This window comes from Lepidochelys olivacea, assembly GCF_965140295.1.
Source record: "Lepidochelys olivacea isolate rLepOli2 genome assembly, chromosome: 23".
NCBI classification, from domain to species: Eukaryota; Metazoa; Chordata; order Testudines; family Cheloniidae; genus Lepidochelys; species Lepidochelys olivacea.
The window spans coordinates 8,358,674-8,380,865 of NC_140433.1; the positions used below are offsets into that span (position 1 = coordinate 8,358,674).

Sequence of the window (22,192 nt, forward strand, 5' to 3'; positions counted from 1 at the left end):
GGGGAGCTGGGGATGCTAAGAGCTGGCCACTGGGGGAAGGGGTGTTGGGGAACCAGACAGACACTTTGTCCCAGGTGACGTCTGACAACACCTACCACTTAAGTTGGGAGGAGGAGGGGGCTGCCCAGCTTTCCCTGCAGCCAATCACTACCCCGCTCCCGGCGCACTGCAGCCAATCATCGGCGAGCTCTGCCCACAGCTGATGCAACCCTGCTGCAATCGGGCCCCCCCGGGTCCTGCGCCCCTCCCGCAAAATAGGCCCCTGGCTCCTGCCTCGGGGGCGCCGCAGCAGGGGACGGGGAGCCGGAGCCGCGCAGCCCTGAGGCACAGCGGGGGGGCGGGCCGGGTTGGCGGGTGGGGACTGGTGGACGCACGGCCCCGCTGGCGGGGCGGAGGAACACGGGCTGTAATGCGGCCCGGGGGGGGGGGTAGGCGCTATAGATAGCGGCTCCTCCTCACCGCCCCCTCACTCCGCCTCTCTCCGCACACGCAGACCCGGGACCCGAGCGCCGCGCGCCATGGCTCTCTAGCGCTGCCCGACCCCGGACCAGCGAGCGCCGCGCCGCGCCGCCCCACCGCCGCCGCCATGGAGTGAGTGCGGCGCCCCGGCTGGGAATGGGGGGCTCCCTAGGCGGGGACAGCAGGGCCCATCGCGCGGGGACCCCGGGGGGGGAGCCGCGTGCCCGCCTACAGCCCCGCGGTGGGCGCGCACTGTTGCACGGGCAATGCACCCGGGGTGTCTCCGGGGGTCGGGGCTGGCTGGCTCCCAAGGCGGGGGCGCTGCCGGGATCACGCTGCACCCTGGAGGTGTCTCCCCGTGGACTCGCTCCTCCCCACACGGGTAGAGCGGACGGGGCGGGCTGGCCCGCCGTCTCCTAGCCCTGCCGGGGGCTTGAGCCTGCGCGAAGGGACGGGAGCTGAGCCCCCAGCCCGGGCAGGGCGATGTGGTTTGATGAGTGGAGGGAAGCTGGACAGGGTTGTCCTTTCGCTGTTATGGGGTGCTGCTGTGCAGAAGGGCGGGGACTGAGCCCTGCCATGGGTGTAGGGGTGCCCTCCCCTATGCCAGGGGCCTTGCTCACCCTCTCTTGTCCCCCCAACAGGTCTTCCTGCTCTGCCCCCATCTCCTTACCTGCCACCATTCTTGCCAGCAGGAATCGCGGCCCCCGCCCTCCACGCTCTGGCCCCTTGCCCTATTGTGCTGTGGCCTGCGTGAACCCGCACCTGCCCCACCATGTCAATGCTGGCAGCGCTGACCCTGGACCTGGAGAAGACTCTGCTCCCAGCTAGTGCCCTCTCCTGGAGGGCTGAGTTCCTCAAGATCCCTGGCCACTATGAGCCCATGCCAGGGGCCACGGATGGGCGCTATGCCCATGGCACAGAGGCAATGATGCTGGCAGGTACAGTACTGGCAGGAGTGGGAAGTACAGGGGTGAGGGGGAGAAGATGGGGGATACTGGTTGTGCTGCCTCCAGTGAGTTTGCCTCATTAGGACATTGCCAGGCTGGGAGATCCCAGCCCTTCCCCATTGATGGAGATGGTGTTGTTGAGGGGTTAGGATGTCTGCTCAGGTGTCTCAATGCCCATGGGGCACCTGGCTCCTAGGTTAGGCTGAGGCCAGGACAGCAGAAGGCAAGCTGTAAAGCCTTAGGGGGTTTGGCTAGGCCTGGTACCTGCCTACCTAGCCCTCCCTTCTCCAGGCCAGCTGCAGCCGGTTCCCTTCATGGGAGCAGCATACTCTGTGCTGCTCGCTTCCTGACAAGGCTCCCCAATGCAGCCTCTGAGCCTGCTCTCTCCACACAGGCGATGGCTTCTCAGACTGGATGACGGAGAGGGTGGACTTCTCCTCTCTCCTGATGGAGTCAGGGGACCCATCGCTGCCCTCACCCCCGCTGCCCGACCTGGAGGCCATGGCCTCCCTCCTGAAGAAAGAGCTGGAGCAGATGGAGGACTACTTCCTGGAGGAGTCACTGTCCCCCGGACTGGGCCTGGACCAGGTAGCCCCAAGCACACCACCTTCGCACCAGCCTGCCTTCCACTTCCCCTTCGGGGATGGGAGCGGGCCAGCAGGGTCCTTCCCACCCTTCAGCTCTGATAACCCCATGCCACTGCAGACCCTGGATTCGGGATGCCTGGAGCTCCTCAGCCTGTATGGGGCAGGGGTGCCTGGGGAGTGCCCTGGCCAGGGCCTGCAGGAGGAGTGTGCCAGTAGCCCAGCAGCCAAGCGCAGCAGGCCAAGCCCCTTGGAGCAGCCAGCAGCCCCCTGTGGGCCAGCCCTGCCCCAGCAAAAGGGGGACCGTAAGCAAAAGAAGCGGGACCAGAACAAGACAGCAGCACTGCGGTACCGCCAGCGGAAGCGGGCTGAGTACGAGGCACTGGATGATGAGTGCCAGGGCCTGGAGGCCAGGAACCGTGAGCTCAAGGAGAAGGCAGACTCCATTGAGCGAGAGATCCAGTATGTCAAGGACCTGCTCATTGAGGTCTACAAGGCTCGGAGCCAGAGGCTCCGTGCCAGCTAGGGCAAGGGCCAGCTAGCCCAAACTCCACCCCAGGTCTAGAGCATGACACGCAAGTCAGTGGGGGTGGGGCTCTGGCAGCTGCAGAGCTTCAGGCCTGGCGCACAATAAGCCCTAATGCAGTAGAGGGGGGTTCAGGGGATAGTGAGCTAGACAATGCTCTGTCTGGGTTAGGGAAGCAGTGTCTAGACATGTGGGGAAGTCTGGGTGACACTGACCTGGGAGGGGGAACCAGGCTGCCAGGCATGTCAGCTCTCCAAGCACCAGCATTGCCTGTGCCAGCCTGCCCTGCCTCGAGAGAGGGATGTTGGGGGAGTGGGGCTGGAGCCGAACAATGGCAGGAGCAGGGTGCTGCTGTGGCAGAGAAGGGATGTGTAAGAAAGGTGTGGGAGGGTGCTGGAGGGGTACAGTGAGAGTGCATGAGACAGGCAGAGTTATGTACAAAAACATTTGTATAGACTTTTTTGTAGCTTTTATAGAACATAAAAGCCAATAAAGGCTGTTCCTGCCTTCAGGCTGAGCAGTGTGTGTGAGAGTACCCCTTCTTCCCTGGGGGCTGGGGCTCCCCCTGCACTCAGCCTCAAGGGAGCAGACTTCCCCACCCCACTTCTGCCATCTCTGCTAGAAGCAGAGCTCCCCATTGCATCACAGGGCTGACAGTGTCCACACCTGGCTTTCCCTGCACACAAAGGCTGGGTGCTAAGAAGGAGATTTAAGGTTTATTGTACACAACAATGCTCATTACAACTGAACAGATGCCGCTGCCTTAGGCCAGCATTTCCCTTCCCTTCCCTCCAGGGGCTCAGTGCACCTAGGGAAGGACAACAAGAGCTCTGGGCCTTAGCGCCAAGCACAGAGGAGGCAGCAGGGAGCCTAGGGCACTCACCATCCTTGCCCTGGCAGCCACTGGTGTCTCCTACCCCCTCCTGAGCTCCCCACACCAGCACTAGTAGAAGTCCTCCTCCTCAGCCTTCTCCACAGGCTGCTGGTTCTGAATCTGCTGCTGCTGCTTGTAGAGCTCAGCTACCTGCAGCCAAGAGAAAGGGATGGAAGCTGCCAACTCTGTCTCATACAGTGCCAGACACATGGCTCGGAGAAACCCCATTGGAGCTGTGCTGGAAAAGGAGGCAGGCCTAACTCAGAGAGGCTTCATCTCCATTGCTGCCCCTACATACAGGAAGATGCTCATCTAGAACTGTGCCCATCAACTCACCGGAGAAGCTCAGCCAGGTCCTGCTGCCCCAGAGACAAGGGCAGTAACAACCTATAGGCCCATACCAAGCTGAGCAATGTAGGCTGCTGTTGGGAGGGACAACCCCATGATTGCAGTGAGGTTAGCTCACCCCTGGCACAGGGGCCTGGCCCTAAGAGGGATTTAGCCAGTATGCTGGGATCAACACCCTGACTGAGCTAAAGTGCTGTGGGGACATCAGCTTAGCATCTTGGAAAGAGCCCCTTAGTGCCATGCTGGGGCATTATGGCCAACACTGAGGGGCTCATGTCCCCTACTTTCCCGCTACCCTGCTCCTTGTAGCACAGCACCCCTAGCACAGTGTCAGTCAACACTGCACAGTGAGCAATTTCTGCTGGGCCCAGCCTTTGTCCTGGAGGTCACTCCCAGGCACTGCCTGTGAAGGAAAGGTGGATGCCCTCCTCTGTGCCATGTGCATGCCAGTCTAAGGCTGCCCTGGACATAGGCCTCTAGCACAAGTTCCCAACAGAGCAGTAGCCCCAAGTCCAGCTGAGAAGAGAGGAAGGCGCTCTGCAGACTTAAGCCACTTGTTCCTACCCTTGCCCCATGTGCTACCTGGGAACTGGTGGTGGCTTCCTCAGGCTTCTTGTCATCACGCACGCGCAGGAACCGGGGAAAGCGCAGGGAGATGCCCTTCTCCTCATCCACCTGGGGGCCAGAAAGGGCCTATGAGACATGGATGGGGCCAGCTGGGCACCTGGGGGAAGGTTGGGAGGGTGCTCCCAAGCTCTGAGGGACAGGGTAGAGCCCAGGGTTACAGTGGTGCTGAGACTGACTGGGCCAGCAGCCCAGGATTAATTATGAGGGGTTCCACTCCTCCCAATGCATAGACAGCAGCCCCGGGTGGTCCATTAGGGAAGGCCTGAGGCTGGTCCCATACTGCAGGCTGGTTGTAGGTCCTGCTCCAGCCTCTCCCTCCTCTCACTGCAGACCCTGCCCCAGACTCACCAGACCTATAGCTGCCTTGTGCACAGGAGAGATGGACAGGTCAGCGCACTTCACTTCCCACACCTGCACAGCTGCCAGCCAGTGGTTGGGCTCAGTGCTGCTATCCCAGCGGTAGTAGGGCCGTGGCTTCTCTAGCACATGGTCCTGCCACAGTCAGAAGGGAAGGGTTACAGGCCCAGCTGTTCTCCGGAGGTGTGCATCTAACTCCAAACACACTCCAGAACAGCTGCTACACAACTAGAGACCTTATGCCCTGGGAGCCAAGACTGGGAAGGGAGTGGGGTCTGATGGTTACAGCAGGGGGCTGGGAGCCAGAACTGGGTTCCACCAAAGGCTCTGCCACTGATTGGTTGAGTGCCTCTGGACAAGTCTCTCACTGCATGCAGAGGGGTTAAAGATCTTCCCAGAGCTTGAGGGTTACCTCTAGCGACCAGCAGGGGGTTCTGAGAAGCAGGCTCAGGGCAGGGAGCCAGGGCCCAAGAGGGCAATGCTCATGCCCCTCAAGAGCACCCAGCAGCTGGGCTGAGCTAGCAATGGGGGAGCTCCCTGTGAACAGCCCTGCAAGCTAGCTCTGGGCAAAGCCTCCTACCTTCAGGAAGCTGTAATGCTTCTCCAGGATCTCCTCTGTGAAGCCAGTCCCAATCTGGTGGAGAGAGCAGGGCGTTATAACAGCCCTCCCCAACGACCTGGCCTGCTCACTCCCACCACCACCCCTACTCACCCCGACCGTGGCGCCCCCCTGCCCTGCTCACCTCTGCCACCCCACCACACACGATCCCCCTCCGCCAAGGCTGCTCGCCACTGTGCACGACCCTCCTCCCCCAAGCCTGCTTATCTCTGCCATTGCCCCCCTGCACGACCCCATACTCACATTCCCCCTCAGCATGCTCACTTGCACCTCCTGCACAACCCCACCACTCATCCCCACCCCCCAGCCTGCTCACCTCCATGTCCCAGCATGCTCATGCTCACCCTTACTCTTCCTGGCATACCCACCTCCTCCCACTCTTGGCCCACTGGGGTTCCCCCTGCCATGAAAACCATTCTCTTCCCTCTGGCCTGTTTCACTGCCCTCAGATGGGCCTGACACACTAACACTGCACCCAACAGCCATCCCCCAACTACCCCCACTTATTAACATCCCCCTAACCCAGGAAGGGAGCTGCTTTCCTTCCCCTGCTCCTGCCCACAGGCAGCAGCCCAGAAGGGGGCACTAGAGAGGGCAGTGCTGCTCTGCTTTCTCACCAAGAGTGCTTAGTGTAATCCCAAATCACAGCCCCATCCATGGGGTACAGAACAGCATGGGAGCCTGGGATTGTAAGGGAGCCCATCTCCCAGGGGCCCCTGTGGCTGTGCCAGCCTGAAGGCTCCCAGCCCTGTGCGAAGAGCCCATGCTCCCTACCTTGCAGATGCTCTGGTACTCTTCACTCTCCTCATCATAGCAGGCCAGCAGGAAGCCGCCATACATGCCTACTCGCTTGCCCTTACCCAGGTAGGCACCAATCACCACCAAGTCCAGAGTGTCACCAACACCTTCCAGGTAATCCTTCTTCAGCTGCAACAGCAGAGCCAGCCTCAGCAACAGTGTATGCGGGACATAGGTCCTTTCTCCTCAAAGGGCTGCCTGCTCCAATCCAGCCACAGGTGGGGAGGACTGGCTGGTTCAGAGGGGTGGGGAATGGAACACGAGTCCTCTCTCCTCCAGGGGTCAACAGGGACCATGCAGCCCCAGGACAGCAGCGTAATGCAAAGCCACTTCCATGCAATGATAGTTTGCTGTCCTCATGTCATGGGAGAGGGAACTCTGGCTGGAGCAAGTGCAATTGAAGGAGGCAGGATGTGGATCTCTCAGTTGATGCCAACCTGTGTCCCCAGAGCTGGGGCTCCTCGCCCTGCCGCCATTGTCCTAGATGGATGTGCCTTGGCACCAGGCAGCATCCAGGAGCCCAGAGTATGGTTAGCTGCCTCCAACCCACTCCGATTCCTCTCCCCACTGCCAAATCAGAGCAACGGGCCCCCCCACTCCCCACTGTGGGATAGCCTGTCCCCTTCCTACTACCAGAGCTTTCTGGACCCCCCTCCACATCTGGAACAGCATGTCTCCTCCCAGTGCCAGAAACCCCAGTGGGGTAGCAAGAGAGGGGTGGTGGCTGAGTGGTTAAGGTACTCAACTATAAACCTGAAGGTTTGAGTTGCGCTCAATCTCACACTGAAAGGCCACCTCCAGTTCACCCAGCTGCAAAATGGGTACCTGATCCATTGGGTTAGGGTTGCCTATGGTGGTCAGATATGACGTTGGCCACATCACTCCCTTGTGTGCCACTGGCTGAGAAACTGACCTGCCTTAACCGCATCAGCCTAATGAGGCCACCTTCACCTGCACAGAGTGGAGGAGGTGTGTCAATGTGTGAAAGGACAGGAGAGGCTCAGTTCTAGCGACTCCTGGATTGACAAGATCAGCAGGAGACTAGGAGGTGACCAGCAGGGATAACTGTGGGCTCTGGAAGAAGAAGTTTCTCTTGCTCTCTCCTGGGAACTTACTATGGAAAAGAGAGCCTGAAAAGATCGGTTTCAGATCATTCACCACAGCTGGGCTGCTGGGCTCAGGGCTGACCAGAATGGGCTCTGCTTGAGCCTTCCTCTTTCTGTGTGACACTAAGAACTTCGTGTGCTGTGTGCCACTGACTTGACCGCCAGTGAAGTAGGACATATGGTCCCCACTCCAGCAGCAAGGGCTTTCTCACCTTCAGCCACTTGTGGGATCTCTTGGCGATCTCGTACGTGGCATCCACCTCCAGGGACTTGACCATGAGGCCCTCGCAGGAGTCTGCGAGAGAAGCTGGTTACCAAGGCCTGAAAGGCAGAGTGGAGTGCCCCATCTCCCCTCACCCATTGCCAGTGCTTAATCCATTCTCCCTAACAGGCAGGGCAGTGCATCCCCACCCCCTCCAGCTCACCTTTGATGGACTGGTCAAGAAATTCAGAGATCTCGTCCAGGCTGGAGGTGTCCATGGAGGTGGCAAACAAGAACTCCCCCTCCGTCTCCACAAAAGACTCGTGCAGCAGCTGACGGCGCCTGAAAAATGGCTCCTTCACTAGGGACTGCAGGGACAGAAGGGCACCGTGCTTGGTCACAGGCAAGTGAGGGGACATAAGGGATGGGGCAGATAGCATGTGGGGGGTTGCAGTGAGGCCAATGGGGTTAGGGAGCACAGGTAGGAACTCACCTCCCCATTGAGGTACAGAATGTCGAAGGCATACAGACACACCTGCACTTTGATCTCAGCAGCTTCCACATCCTGAGGAGACAACCAGCAGCAGGGGTTACTGCCCTGCTTTGTCCACCCCATAAGCCCTGCTCTCTTCCCCACCCAACCCACTCTGTACCACCAGCCCCACTCTCCTCCCCGCTTCACCTGCCCACCCAGGGACCAGCCCCACACCCCTCTTCACAGGAACTGCCCCCTCACCTTGCGCTTCCGCGTGGTCAGGACCTGGAAGGGTTGAATCTGCCTCTTCTCAGGGTCCCAGGCCACGGCCTCAGCATCCAGGATACACGACCGCACACTGCCCTTCTTCACCTGCACAGGGGGGTGTCAATGCATGAAAGGACAGAGGGCTGGCTCATGGTGCCAATAGCACTGCAGCCCCCAGCCTGTATCCCTGCCCCACCTCCTTCCATTTCCTGCTGCTCAGGGGAGCACCCTCCCCTTAAGTGTTCCTGCCTGTTGGCACCCCCCAGCACTCTATGTCCCAACTTCCTTACCTTGGGGATGCGGCTGATGATGTCAGGGTATTTGGAGGTGTTGTCCTCCTGGTTGCGGCTGTAGATGTGCACATCGCCATTCTCCAGAATGTGGATCTGGGCAGGGGAAGGGGCACAATGAGAAACAGTGGAGGCTGCAGGGGGTGGGGGGGGTGTCCCCTCCTGGTTTCCGGGTGTGGCATTGTTACCTGGGCTCGCTCCCCGTCATACTTGTACTCGCAGGTGAAGGCAGCCTCCTCAAAGCGCTTCAGCACCTCCCCAATGCCCTTGGTGGGCTGGGCCAGCATGGGCTTCAGCGGGATCCCTAGGGAGGCCACGCACTGGGGCATCAGGATCCTCAGCATGTGGATGATAGCAGCATCCAGGGGCCGTGGCCAGGAGCCGGACCCCCTGCACCAGGTACTGCACACACATCACAGGATGGGCACTGCCCCACAGCACAGTGTCTGACCCCGCCCCCTCTCTCCCCATTCCAGGTGGGCCCTGAAGACAATCATCACAGCACTGGGCACTGCCCCACAGCAGTCTGCTTAACCCCCGACCCCCATGCCAGGTTGGCCCCGCACACACACATCACGCCAGGCCCTGCCCCACAGCACAGTCTGTCTGTCCTGCTCCCCCACAGCACAACACTGGGCACTGCCCCACAGCAGTCTGACTCACCCCCAACATGCCAACCGTGTGCTGCCCCAGAGCACACACTGACTCTGATCCAGTCCCTCCCCAATCCAAATGGGCACTGCACACTATCATAGCACCTGTCCCTGCCGCAGAGTACAATCAAAACAGGCCCGTTACACACAAGGAGGGGCGCAGATGGGAAGAACGGGGCTATGCCATAGTGCAGAAGGCTATGCAGGTGCAGGAGGTGCTAGGTGGGGGGCTCTGGTGCCAGGGAGCTGACGGTACCTGGGGTGATCTTGCAGTGCTGTGGCAGGCTCTCCACTCCGTGCTCCAGCAGGATGGGCACTATGATGTCATAGCTAGGCAACTCACTGAAACACAAACATAAAGGAGGCCTCCTGCCAGTCTCCAGTGCGCTCACTCCCCGCACTCTGTCCCATGGGGAAGCACCAGGACCTCACACAGCCCCAGTCCACTGGAGCTGGGGTCAACAGAGTTCTCTGGATGGCATGGAGATGATGCTTCTGAGACAACTTCCCTTATCTCACCCACCGCTGCCCTTGGGCACCACTGTGAGACAGTCCTGAATTGCGACAGCCCAGGGCAGCCCTTCTGGGATAGGCCACCAGGCTCATGCATCTCTGAAGACTCCCTGCTTTGTAGCTCTCTCTCCTGGAGCATCACAGAGAATGCACCCTAGAGCAGTGGTTCTCAAACTTTTTTTATCAGTTACCCCTTTCACATAGCAAGCCTCTGAGTGCAACCCCCCTTATAAATTAAAAACACATTTTTGTACATTTAACACATAAGTGCTGGAGACAAAGCGGGTTTGGGGCGGAAGCTGACAGCTCGTGACCCCCCATATAATAACCTCACAACCCCCTGAGGGGTCCCAACCCCCAGTTTGAGAACCCCTTTCCTAGAGCCAGCATCAGCTGGAGCTGTTCAGTTATTTCCTTGGGGTTACAGACACTGTGCACTTCCCCCCCTGGGGCAAGTCCCCAGTCAGCAGGACATTGACACTGCCTTCCAGAAGGAGGATGGAAACCGCCACACACATCACACCACACTGGGATGCAGGTGGGACTGTCACTCGGGAGAGGCTTGTTTTCTCCAATAGGACCCAGCTGCCAGGCTCTGTGCTGTAGAGCAAAGTGAGAAAGCTAACTACTGGGAATCAGGCTAGCTGGGGACCAATTTATCTGTGCTCCCCCTAACAGCCAGGTAGCAAGCTCGAGTGCAGGTAATTCTGCATGGAGAAAGAGAAAACAAGAGAAAGTGAACAGCAGAGACCAGGTTTGTTCGTGGAAGCAACTATCCCCAATGCAAAGGCATCCAGAGAGGTCAGTCAGCAAACCAAGGAAGCACTTTGCAGAAGTACTGCATGCCACTCAAAGCAGCCAGGTAACAAACACAAACTACACTGCAAGGCAGGTGCAGAAGAGAAGCTCCCAGGGGAAGAGGCTACGGAGCAGGGCTCACCGTGGGGTTTCTCTGAATGGATGAAATGAGGTTCCAGTTGGTAACACGGGAGAATGAACGCACAGCAGCATTGGAGCAGAGTGTAACCTCTTAACAGTGAGTGGATTCAAGTCCACAACAGGGTGCGTTTTGTATAGCAGGCTCACAATGAGCCCCTTTGGCAAAGCAGCACTGGTCTCCCCTCACAAGGACAGACCCACTGGGAGATGGTGAAAGCCACTGGAGAGAGCAGTTTGCACATACAGATGATCAAAGGGGTGCATGAGCTGCAAATTACACAGGAGCTAAAAATATACTAAAAGGAGCTGGGAGCACAATGCAGCAGGATGCAACCCATCCCCAGAGAGAGCCCCATGTGCAGCCACGCACCCCTCAGCACTGAAAGCCAGAGGAGACAGTGCACTTAGTGCTTCTGGAGGGAATTCGGACACAAGCTGGCACTCCCTGGAACAGATCCTACCAGCCAAGGATGTGTGTGGATCCCATGCCCGTCATCCGCCAGCCAGCACTACCCCAGGAAGAGCCCAGCTTCCAGGAAGGATTCAAAGGGATTTGTCAGCCCAAGGCAATACAGAGATGGAAGAATGCTGCTCTTTGCCACTACCTCTGCCCTGGGGAAACCAGCTGGCAGGGATCAGGGCGGAGTGGCAGCATGTATTGCCAATTTTGGGGAGAAGGGGGGACTGATCCTCAGCATGAGCCCCAAGACAACAGATCTTACTTAGCGCTGCAAGGGCAGGAGGACATTGCCCTGCTACAGCCCCCACACCAACAGTGCTGGAGATACAGACTAGCTCTCCAAGCAAGGCCATGCTGACCTACTCAAGGCCATGCTGACCTACCCCTAAGAGCAGCAGAGCCCACAGAGAGCCAGGACCCCAGCCCACCCTGCATGCCATTCCCAGGGCATGATGGCCAGCCCCTATCCCCACCTCTGGGGAGTCCTGCAGATGGAGATGGAAGGCTGGGGATCCTGCTGGTCATGCTCTGACAGCTGTCCTAGCATAAAGAAATCTGTGTGGCTGTGGCTCTGCCCCCACCCTGGTATGGGCAAAGGCAGCACTCACCAGAAGGTCTGCTTGAGGATCTGGGTCTGCTCCTCCAGCCAGGTTTTGCGTGCCTCTGCAGACTTGCCCTGGCCAGCATCTAGTACCTCTGGGGGAAACCCTGCAAGAGAAGTACACATCACTTCCCATTCACATACAACTTCCACCAGGGCACATGGCCCCACAGCACCCTGCCCCATGGACTCGCCTTGTGCCGGGGGAGTAAGAGACACGGCATGGGCAATGGCTGACAGCGCTGACTGCTCTGCCAGCCCAATCCGAAGCTTCCCGCCCAGGGACCTGGAATACACAAGGGAAGACAGAGACAAATCATAAGGCTGTGGGTCAGGATTGAGGGGCATTGGCTGACCTGGTAGAGGGGAGCCCAGAGCTGGGATAGCAGTGGGCTGTGGATGGGGATTGAGGGCCCCAGTAGAGGTGGGCTGGGAGTGCAAAGCCCAGGGCTGGGACAGCAGGGGGCTGCAGGTCAGGATTGAGGGGCACCGGCAGACCTGCAGGTGGGCGGAGCACAGGGCTGGGGTAGCAGCATGCTGCAGATCAGGATCGAGAGGCAACAGCAGAGCTATGAGGAGCTCAGGGCTGGACTGGAAGGTTCTGGCAGAGTCATGGCGGAGCGGGAGAGCGGCTCCAGCTGGAGCAGCAGCATGGTGATACTGACACAGGCCTCACCAGGCCTTGGGATGCAGGAGGGATAGCATGTCTCACCGAGTGATGTAGCGAGCTTCCGAGTGCCGGCAGGCCACAAACAGCCCTTTGATGATGTCGATCTTCTTGTTCATGGACTGTGTGGGGGGAGGACAGACAGCCCAGCTGAGCCAAGCCTGGGCTAAACATACACTGGGCCAGGAAGGGGCTGCAGCATCCACCAGCCTGGCTGACTGCTGCACCCCTGCACCCCCTGCCTTGTCTTCTTCTCCCACATGGTCTCCACTCCCATTGCTTGTGCCCCCAGGCCCTCCTCCCCAGGCCAACCTGGCCCCATGCAGTAGCTTAGGCCCTTGGCGAAGGGCTGCATCACAAATGTAAACTCCCCCCTCCTTGCACCACCCCTTCCATGTTTATTACAGGGGCTGCAGGCCAACACCCTAGCATGGGAGCAATGGCGCAGAAAGCCCTGTCATCCTGAGGAGCCAGCCAAGAGGTGGCCATGCCAGCCCCAGAGCCAGAGGCACTTCTCCACCCCTCTTGGGGGCCAACCCCTCTAGGCAGCCAGTAGCTGCGAAAAGCTTGAGCGCTCTGCATGCCCAGGGCCAAGCTGCCTACAGCCCTGTCAGAGGGACACGGAGCTAGGTCAGACAGGGCCAAGCCCACCAGCTCCACCTATGCGAGCAGACCCATCCCACTCACAGCACTGCCTGTCATCCTGGCAATCTCCTGTAGCTTGCTGAAAACCCCAGCAGCACTCAGCTTGGGCGGCGTAAACATGGTGCGCTGGTTGCTGCGGCTGCTCTCTGCTACCAAGCCCAGATCCCCCTTCTCCTGGGCCTCGGCTTTGATCTGATCCAGCTGGCGGCCTGCAGGCGACAGGGAGGGAGGGAGGGAGGTTCCCAAGCTGGCAGCTTACCCAGCACACCACAATGCCCCCAGCACATGGGTGGCCTGACCAGCTTCCCCCACCCCTTTGCCATTCCCCAAACAAGTGGGCCTGCTGCTCAGTGCAAGTCAGGGTGCCCAGGCACCAGGGAGGGGCACATCAGCTGTTGCACTGTGAGGCTTAGGGCCCAGATCCCCCCCACTGCTGGGGCTGAAGGCTATTCCCCTCTGGGTGGGCCCAAAGCAGGCAACGGCCAGACCCAGGCCAGGCAGGCAGTTCTAGGAGATGGGAGCAGCCTCTTGGGGCCCAGTCTTTTGGGGCCAAACCCCCATTTGGGATGGCAGCTTGGCCTGTCCAGATTGCAAATACAGCATGGATTTCTCACCCAGGCTGTGACACCCCCAAACCTGTTACACACACCAGCGTCCCTTCCAACTCTCAAGTCAGTTCACCTGCAACCACAGTGCTGCCTGTGCATGTACCAGGGCATGCTGGGAAAATCTGGGCAGCTCAGCCCTAATACCCCAACGGGAGACTGAGCCTCGAGACAGAGACCAGCACCTGCAGTCATGCACTCTGGGAAGGGGGAATGGTCACAGGGAGACAGCCTTGGCCCTCGGATGCTATCGGCTACTTTGGTAACTCAAAGGGGGCACACCCTATACCAGCGCCACCACACCTATAAGTGGATGGAAAGCGGCAGCATGGCCAGGGTCCCACTGCCCAGGAGCCGCACACCTGACACCCAGAGTCAGCAGGGATGAAGGCCATAGCACAGCCAGGGACCTCCTGCCTGGTCCCTACCCGTTGCCTGTGCGACAGCCTTCATGAGGATGGTCTCGCCAATGCCCAGCTCCAGCCCCTTGTAGGCAGGGCCCAGGCGGTTCAGGCAGAGGTAGATGCAGGGCAGAATGTCAGATGGCGACAGGGCGATCACCGAGCGGAAGAGGTTGCTCAGGGTCTCAATGTTCTTCAGCCTGGAACACACACACATAATGAGGGAAGGGCATCAGCCACCGCTAATGCAACCTAGCAGTCCAGGCGCAAGCAGCACAACGGGGCCTTACCGGGCAGACACCTCCTCGATCCGCTCAAAGGTCCGAGCCACAGCCAGGTAGGGGACCCTGCAGAGACAGACATAGATCTGTCAGAACCACCACCCCAACACATTTCCTCTCCCTGCAACCACAGGCTAGTGGGGAGAGCAGCATGGCGGGAGCCACGACTTATGGGTTCTATTCCTGATCACGGCAGGGGAATGGGTTGTAGTGGTTGGACCAGGGACAGCTGGGAGTCAGGACTCCTGGGTTCTATTGCCTGCACTCCTGCCAGCTCACTGCATGTTCCTAGGCCCATCACCTAGTCCTGCAGCCCCCCTGTGCACATCCCAAGGAACTTGCTGTATCTTCAGCTGCAAGCATACCACTGAAACTCAGAGCCTTGGGCCAGGGCAACAGACCCAAGGCTCCACATCCAAGGCTCACACCGCAGCTCTGTCTGCACTAGGGAATCTCACACATGAATCCCCAGGGCAGCCCAAGCCCTCATGCTTCCCCATTTCCAAGCCCCCCTGCCCCGTCACTCCTCAGGAAGCTTTTTAAGCCCAGCCAGGTGCTTTCCCCCACTGCCAGTGCAGAGCACCCTGCTGCTCTGCTGGGACCAGATGTGCCACAAAGGAGAATAGTGACAGTTCTGTGATATGACGAGATCCCCGATAGCAGGGGAAGCACCCTGGTGTGCACCTCCCATTACACCCCTCCTTCCCCCCCACCCCCAGATGGGGCAGGGCTTGCAGGCTTCATAAGGGAGCACTGCCTCTTCATGGCCCCCTCACCTCTGACCATGCCCCCAGCAGGCATCCTGGATGGGGTGGTAGCTGCTCTTCGAAGGATTGTACTCCATAGGGTCCAGTGGCACAACTGGCTTGGAGAAACTGGAGGGATCACAAAGCCAAAGAGAGATAGGAAGCCACCAAGCCCAGTACAAAGGCCCCACCGCACTAGTGTTTCTGGGAGTCTCCCAACAATTCACTTGCACTAGCACCCCCAACGAGGGGATCCTAGCACAGGTAGCAACAGGCACCATTATAGAATGGATGAGACAGCACCCCCTGCACCAATGCCCCCCATGGGGGAAGCTGCAGTGTCACAGGAAGTTGTGTGTGCACGTAGGCCTGGGTGCAGCCCAGGGGCGTGCAGCCCTTGCAGGAATTGTACCTCGCAGGAGGGCGAGGGGGAGGACTTAAGCTGACGCTACCTCCTGCCACCCCCAAAAAGGGCCATGCTTGCCTGGGAGAGGGGCGAGGGCGAGGGGAAGGCTACCGCCCCTGATAGAGGAGTGCCACCCCACACAGGTGCTGCCCTACAGTGTGTTTGTTCCCCCACTGCGTGGGTGGGGCATAGCACCAGGCACAGGAGATGCTCCATGCCCACAGCTCCCTACCTGCCAGCTGTGCCATCACTCCCATTGCTGCTCGCTGTGGCTGAGCCAGTTGGGGCAGGCGGGATCTCCACTGCTGCATGTTCATCTGCCTTCCCTGCCCTTGCCACTGCCACCTTCTTGGGGGCTATGTGGGATTTAAAGGGCCAACACACAGCACATTATTCATTGGAGGAGAGCAGGCCCACCTGCCTGCAGGAGAGATACCCACAGGGGAACCCCACTGCCTTTAACGCTAAGTCCCCCTCCCCGGGATCTGCACACATCAGCTCCTGCTCATAGATCATCAGGGTTGGAAAGGACTACAGGAGATCATCTAGTCCAACCCCCTGCTCAAAGCAGGACCAATCCCCAATTTTTGCTCCAGATCCCTAAATGGCCCCCTCAAGGACTGAACTCACAACCCTGGGTTTAGCAGGCCTCCACACCCATCTCCAGATCCACCCACCTCCCATGCCCCTCCCCCGGATCCACCCATCCTGGGGGCCAGGATGTCTTCCTGTCCCCTCCCCTGGGTCTGTCTGTCCTGTGCCAGGACTGCTCTCCCCACTATTGGGAGGTGACCCTCCACCTGGGCGCAGTTCTGCTCTGGAGAGTGCCGAGGACAGTGGCACTGAGCCTTGCTGGCCACATTTGTTATGTTTATGAGGCGGTTTCCTACATGGCAGCTCCAGATTGGAGAGCTCAGTTGGGGACAGTCTGACCCCACACATAAGTGATGGATTATGCCTCATGCTGGAAACCGGCTCCCCAAGCCCAGCCCCCACCCCAGCCCAGGGGTCCCTGAACCAGTGGGGCTACACTGCCCCCACACTCACCAAAGAAGCTGGCGATGGCTCTGCTGGGCTTGGGTGGCTCAGGCTTCTCCTGGGCTCCCCCTTTAGTGCAGTCCTCTTCTCCCTTGTTCACAGCCCCCTCCTCCAAAGTGCCATTAACTTCAGCCAGTTCTATCTCCGAATGCTGACCTTTCATCTCTTGCATGTCCATGGCTGCTTCTTCCTTTGCTCCCCTGCCTACCTCATCTCCTGGGCCTGCAGCAGAACAGAAGCCCACAGCCGATCAGGCATACAGGGTGCAGGGAGGGACCCCATTGCTCAGGCAGCTGGCTGACCCATGCAGCTGGGGATGAAGGGTGAGAGCCAGTCCCAGAGGATAGGTTCTACAACAGTGGTCCTCAACCAGGGATACACATACCCCTGGGGGTATGCAGAGATATTCCAGGGGGTACATCAACTCATCTAGATATTTGCCTAGTTTCACAACAGGCGACATAAAAAGCACTAGCAAAGTCAGTACAAACTAAAATTTCATACAATGACTTGTTTATACTGCTCTATATACTATACACTGAGATGTAAGTACAATGTTTGTATTCCAATTGATTTTATAATTATATGGTAAAAATGAGGAAGTAAGCCATTTTTCAGTAACAGTGTGCTGGGACACTTTTGTATTTCTATGTCTGATTTTGTAAGCAAGTAGTTTTTAAATGAGGTGAAACTTGGGGGTATGCAAGACAAATCAGACTCCTGAAAGGGGTATAGTAGTCTGGAAAGGATGGGAGCCACTGCTCTACACAGGATGCCTACAGCAAGCTCACTGCTGCCACCTCCTGGTTGCAGGTATGGTAGTGCAATACAGGCCCCTGTGTCGGGGGAGTACTCAGGTCTTGAGCACCACAAGGAAAGGCCACGCAAATGAGCCCCCAGCCGAAAAAGACAGATCCCCTTGGGAGTGTCACTGGCAGCAGGACCCTCTGGGAAGCAGCAGGAGATATCCAGGGAAGGGAAGCCAGAGGCTCTGCATTCCCAGAGCAGCTGCTGGCACACTCTCACCTTGCTCTTCCCGGCATCTCTTGGCACTTGGCTCCTCATCCCTGTTGTTCTCCCTGCTAGTTGGCAGCTCTATTTTGCGTTTGGGGATCTGCTTGCGAGCTGAAGAGCAGAGTTTAGAGTCAGCCTCCTTCAAACTACTGGGAGGGATGTCTGGAGCCAGCCCCGAGCCTTTGGACTGGGACAAGTTGTGGGAAAAACAGGGGGTGCAGAGTCCAGAGGTGCACAATTGCCACGGTGCAGAAGCAGAAGCAGCAGTGGGTTACAGAGAGCATGCCAGGCCAGCATAGTAACCTACAGCGCCCAATGAGGCCAAACTCATCCAGAGGCCCCTCTGGCTTTAGGTGCCCTGTCTGACCCCCAATTCTCCAGCTGACTTCAGTGGAGTTTGGGTGCTCAGCCCCTCTGAGAATGGGGCACAGCTAGGCACCCCAGACCAGGCCCCTCGTGAACACTAAGGCCTGAGTGACTTGGTGGGCAGAAGGAACGTGGCAGCCATAATACAGCTGTACTGCAGAGAGGCACCGACACTGCATCTCGCTCTACACTGTTCAACCAGCTCCAACCTTTCCCAAGACTTAAGAGTTCAGAAAGACAGAAGCCCAAGCCAGCAGAAAGCCAAAAGGAAGGGAGAGGAGCAGCAATCAGAGAAACATCTCCTGGAGCCCAGGACCCCAGCAGTGAACGCACACATGGGCAGGTCTCTGTCAGGGCCCAAGGGAGAAAAGGCAAACAAGCAGCATGGATGGGATTTAATGAGGAGAACTCAACAAAGCATGGCCCAGGGAGAGCGCAACACATTAACTTCTGGCAATTACATTGTTCATACCCTTCGAAGAGCAAGCAAAACACAGACACTGGTTAGACTGATTTGCTGAGAACAACACAGAGCAAGCAGGGATCATCTGCAGCCTAGAAAAACACTGGTCAGGCAGGAGAGAGATGCATGTCTCTGTCCAAGAAAAGCAATGGCTGGAGAGCTGGGAGCCTAGAGTTGGTGCCCTTGCTGCACCACAAGGAGGAATACAGGCACAGTTGCCCTGCACTGTGACAGGAAACACAAAAGAGGGGCTGCTCAAGGCAATAACATGGGAAGTCCTATGGGCCATTTAGGGTGCATGCAGGCAAGGCTCCCTGCTGGTGTGGAGTCAGGCTGAGGGCTGAGACAGAGCCCCAGCGCCAGCTCACTTGTCCTGTCCCACAGGCCCATGGGGTCCAGCCTGTCTCCTGTGGCTGTCCTACCCAGAGCCCTGGGGAAAAGAACCAGGGAGTCATCTATAACTGACTATTATTCTGTCTGATTGCACGGGGCCTAAGACACCTGTTCAGGTGGGCTGAACCATGGAGGCCCATTCTGGGAGAGTGCAGGTAGAGGCCTGCCATTTGGAAAGAGTGCCCAAGGACAGAGTGAGGGCATGATCACATCCGGGCAGGGTCCTTACCCGTCCTGCGTCTGGGGATGCCAGCACGGCCAATGGCAGGGGAGTCAGAAAGGGCCGGGCTGTCTCCAGCGGAGTGGCTACTGCTTGGTGAGGGGCTATCCGCAGAAAGATCAGACTGAGGAGTTTGCATAGGCTCCTGAAAGACAACCCCCCAAGAGTGCTACAGGCAGGGCAGAGACATAGAGCACAAACCACAGCCCACCTGGCTGTATCACTAGCACTGGGCAAGGTGGGGTGGGAGCAGCACTCAGCCCCAAGAGAGGGGCCAGCAGGCTTCTGGAAGAAATTTAGGCGGGGATTCCAAGGAGGCCTGTGAGAGATATGGGGGCAAAACAGCCACCTTCAGGAGAGCTCCAAGTGGAGGGAGGGGGCACACACAGGCAGGTCTCTGTAGCAGCACAGAGGACACTGTACTGTATGTACCTCTCCCACCAGCAGAAGGCACTCTGCCCAGGACACACTGCAGGACTAGCATTAGGGGACACGTACAAGAGGGAGCCCAGAACCTGGCTGGAGTGAAGGGCACTAAGGCAAGGCATGGAGGAGGCACTGGGCTGGTGCAGGCCGAGTGAAGGGCACCATGGGGCAGCCTACACTCCAGTTGGTGCTGGGGGGATGCAGGATCCCAGGCTAGCCCCATGGGGATTCCAGGAGAGAGATGGGTGGTGCGCAAATGATACCTCCTTGCTGCTGGCTTTCTCTGAGCTTTTTTCCTGTATGGGATCCACCTCTGCTTGGGCTGTCAGCACGGCCTCCTCCTCGTCACTGTCGCTCTCCAAGACCCGGCGCAGGGGCCTCTTGGCAGCGGATTTCACTGGGGAGTCCACACAGAGGCTTAGGCCATTTCTCTGTATCACAGCTGCCTCTGACACCCTGTAACAAAGCTGTGGATCAGAAAGGATGGCCCCGGAACCAACACCAGCAAGACCTCGCTCCAACTGCCCCCCATGGTGCATAACGGAGCCCGGCAGTAACTCACTGGCTGGCTGAGTCCTCTTCTGCTGGCAGTCTGATCTTCTCCTCCTCCTTCACTGCCTTCATGGGCTGGAAAAATGACCTGGCCAAAGCAACAGACAGAAATGCCTGACTAACACCCCTGCATGGGCAGACTAGACAGTCTCTTGAGGAAAGGAGAAATGAGAGAAAGCCCTGCATTGGCAGCCCCAGGTGCTCTAATTGCATGGAGGTCCAACAGAAGGGCCTGGAGTGTTCCAGCAATACCCAGAATAACTGCTGCATTTCCCCACCTGTGGGCTCACTGCATCATCCCACACATGCAATGAAGCAGCTCTTGTCTGTGCCTCACTTAGCTGCAAGCCGTGTTATATCCTTGAAGGGAGCACATGTGGCCAGAGCTCTGTGGGGCGGTAAGTCTCTCTGCAGGGCCCTCCTGCAAGGCAGGCACTCTGAGTCACTCAGGTACTCATGCCCACAGCACTGAGCACAGGCTAACAGCAAGAGAGACAGGCCAGGAGACCCAGGGACCAGCCTCAGCTCTGAAAGGCAACGCATCAAACAGTGCAGGCAGGGCCTGTGCCTTCCCCAGTGGGCTGAGACACATTGCGGAGGGGCAGGGAAACACAGCCATGGCACAGGCGGGTTCTGCTGCCACAGGGATAGAGGGGTGAGGGTACGGGGCTGGCAAGGAACAACCAGCCTCTCCCCATCCCCTGCTCCTTCACCTCTCCCCTGTCGCTAGTGGGGCAGCAAGGGAGTGCCGAGGCTCCAGGCCCCCGGGGGGCATTACTCACGTGATGGGGCGCTGCATCATGGGTGGTGGGGGGGAGCTGTCACTGCAGGCCAGGCAGATGCAAAGCCCTTCTGGCACGTCAGCTGCTCCGGGACCTGTGAGCCAAGCACCAGGGATCACTCAGCACCCCTCCACCATGGCGGCTCCAGCTGCAGGCAGAAAAGGGGAGAGAGGTGAGAGGCCCCCAAGCTGACCCAAGAACTGAACCTGGGGCAGACCAGGGCAAGCATTAGTCTGCAACACAGACAGGAAAGCGAAACCATCTGCCTAGGCATTGAGCCCAGTTCCCACTGCTCAGCCGCAAGCCAGAGTCCAGGGCACAGAGCAGAGGGGGCAGCTGCCCCCTGGGAAGTACCAGGGTCATGGCTAGGGACTGGATTCCCTGACCAGACTGGGAGTTGGCCTGGCAGTGGAGGAGTTAGATGGCTGGGGGAGCAGGTGGCTGGATTGAGGGCCAGGTGTGGGTGCACGGCTGGGAAGGGGCAGGTGGCTGGAGGGGAAGGTGGATGAAAGGGGAGGGGCAGTTGGCAGAGAAGCGCAGGGGGCGTTGGAAGAGGGGATGGGGCAGGTGAGCAGCAGCCCCTTTTCCCGCCATTTCTGCCCCACAGGGGCTGCGCGCGGTCCTTGGCCCCCAACGGTCTATGTTCAACAGTCCCCACTCTGCTGGCCGCGGGAGGGCGCGCGCGCGGCTACCTGCGGGTCTCGCGCCCAATTCCAACTCGGGGCTCGCGCCTCCCAGCGCCCTTTCGCGGGGAAAATCCAACCCGTCGCGTTCCGACAGCCACCGAGCTCCTGACGTCACAACAGACGACGTGCGCTGCGCGCGCAACCCAAAAACAAACGCGCTACGCCCGCTGGGAAATGTAGTCTTGGTAGCATCTGACGCTCGGGGCTCGCCAAACATATCCAGGGGCATGCTGGGAAATATAGCCTCACTCCTGCCATTGTCCAACCCACACCTGCCCAATCTACAGCCTGGCCTAGCTCTGTTACCCCTGCCCCCACCCCCGGGGCACTCCCCCATGGTGCCCTATGGCGTCCCTGCACTCCCCTCCCCCCTGCATGGCCCATCTGCCCAGCTCCTGGAGTCCCCATGGTGCTGCCTTGGCCACGGTGCTGGGCCGGGGTCACAGGGCTGCTCCCCTCCCGCTCTGCCCAGGGCTAGCGCCAGGCCAAGCCACCTGCACATGCTGCCCAGGGCAGAGGTCCAGTCCAGGACTGTGTGGCTCTCCAGGCTCAGCCCCTTGGTGGGCACTGAAGGTGCCAGGGACTCTACTGGCTTCTTCCTGGGGGTGGCAGAGCAGTGCCCTCTGTCACTGCCAGGACAAGGCGCAGACATGACCCTGCCACTGTCCCATGGCATGAATCAGTTGCCAGAGCTGACATCGAAATCAGCATCAGCACTGAGCAGCAGAGTTAGCACATCTTGGAGCTGAGCAGGGCAGGTCACACCTCCTCTAGCTGAGCTAGGGGGGTTCAAGCTCTCCAGCTGCCCAGGCAAATGTCCCTGCACTGGTTACGCTATGGGCACTTTGGGATCTTT

At 58.9% G+C, this 22,192-nt stretch overlaps 2 protein-coding genes across 4 annotated transcripts; one reads left to right on the forward strand and one right to left on the reverse strand.

Annotated features, from left to right (window-relative positions):
* Window positions 1-440: 440 nt before the first annotated feature.
* ATF5 (activating transcription factor 5) lies at window positions 441-3,033 on the forward strand. 2 transcript variants are annotated; one of them, XM_084612721.1, is made up of 3 exons: window positions 441-591; window positions 1,101-1,397; window positions 1,801-3,033. In XM_084612721.1, the coding sequence occupies exons 2-3, from the start codon at window positions 1,232-1,234 to the stop codon at window positions 2,514-2,516; spliced, it is 882 nt and encodes a 293-aa protein (XP_084468847.1). In that variant the 5' UTR covers window positions 441-591; window positions 1,101-1,231; the 3' UTR covers window positions 2,517-3,033. The 2 variants fall into 2 exon arrangements, with proteins under 2 accessions (XP_084468847.1, XP_084468848.1); XM_084612722.1 differs by having other exon boundaries at window positions 444-591; window positions 1,152-1,397.
* A 180-nt stretch (window positions 3,034-3,213) lies between these two features.
* On the reverse strand, window positions 3,214-21,473 carry LIG1 (DNA ligase 1). 2 transcript variants are annotated; one of them, XM_084612707.1, is made up of 27 exons: window positions 21,343-21,473; window positions 20,651-20,798; window positions 19,879-19,956; window positions 19,580-19,772; window positions 18,900-19,035; window positions 17,461-17,559; window positions 16,444-16,656; window positions 15,629-15,752; window positions 15,021-15,119; window positions 14,254-14,310; window positions 13,991-14,163; window positions 13,000-13,166; window positions 12,358-12,434; window positions 11,840-11,931; window positions 11,653-11,752; window positions 9,389-9,474; window positions 8,668-8,783; window positions 8,480-8,575; window positions 8,184-8,294; window positions 7,941-8,012; window positions 7,671-7,815; window positions 7,458-7,540; window positions 6,116-6,268; window positions 5,303-5,356; window positions 4,714-4,857; window positions 4,321-4,413; window positions 3,214-3,540 (listed from the first exon to the last, which is right to left on the reverse strand). In XM_084612707.1, exons 2-27 carry the CDS (start codon window positions 20,668-20,670, stop codon window positions 3,460-3,462), a joined length of 2,862 nt encoding a protein of 953 aa, XP_084468833.1. In that variant the 5' UTR covers window positions 20,671-20,798; window positions 21,343-21,473; the 3' UTR covers window positions 3,214-3,459. The 2 variants fall into 2 exon arrangements, with proteins under 2 accessions (XP_084468833.1, XP_084468834.1); XM_084612708.1 differs by lacking the exon at window positions 17,461-17,559.
* Window positions 21,474-22,192: the final 719 nt, after the last annotated feature.

Coding starts and splice junctions, on each gene's coding strand:
- ATF5 (XM_084612721.1), top strand. CDS start 1,232: ATGTCAATGCTGGCAGCGCTGACCCTGGACCTGGAGAAGACTCTGCTC. Junction 1,398..1,800: donor AGAGGCAATGATGCTGGCAG/GTACAGTACTGG, acceptor CTCTCCACACAG/GCGATGGCTTCTCAGACTGG.
- LIG1 (XM_084612707.1), bottom strand. CDS start 20,670: ATGATGCAGCGCCCCATCAC. Junction 14,164..14,253: donor ATCGAGGAGGTGTCTGCCCG/GTAAGGCCCCGT, acceptor TGTGTGTTCCAG/GCTGAAGAACATTGAGACCC. Junction 12,435..12,999: donor CCAGGATGACAGGCAGTGCT/GTGAGTGGGATG, acceptor CCCCCCACACAG/TCCATGAACAAGAAGATCGA.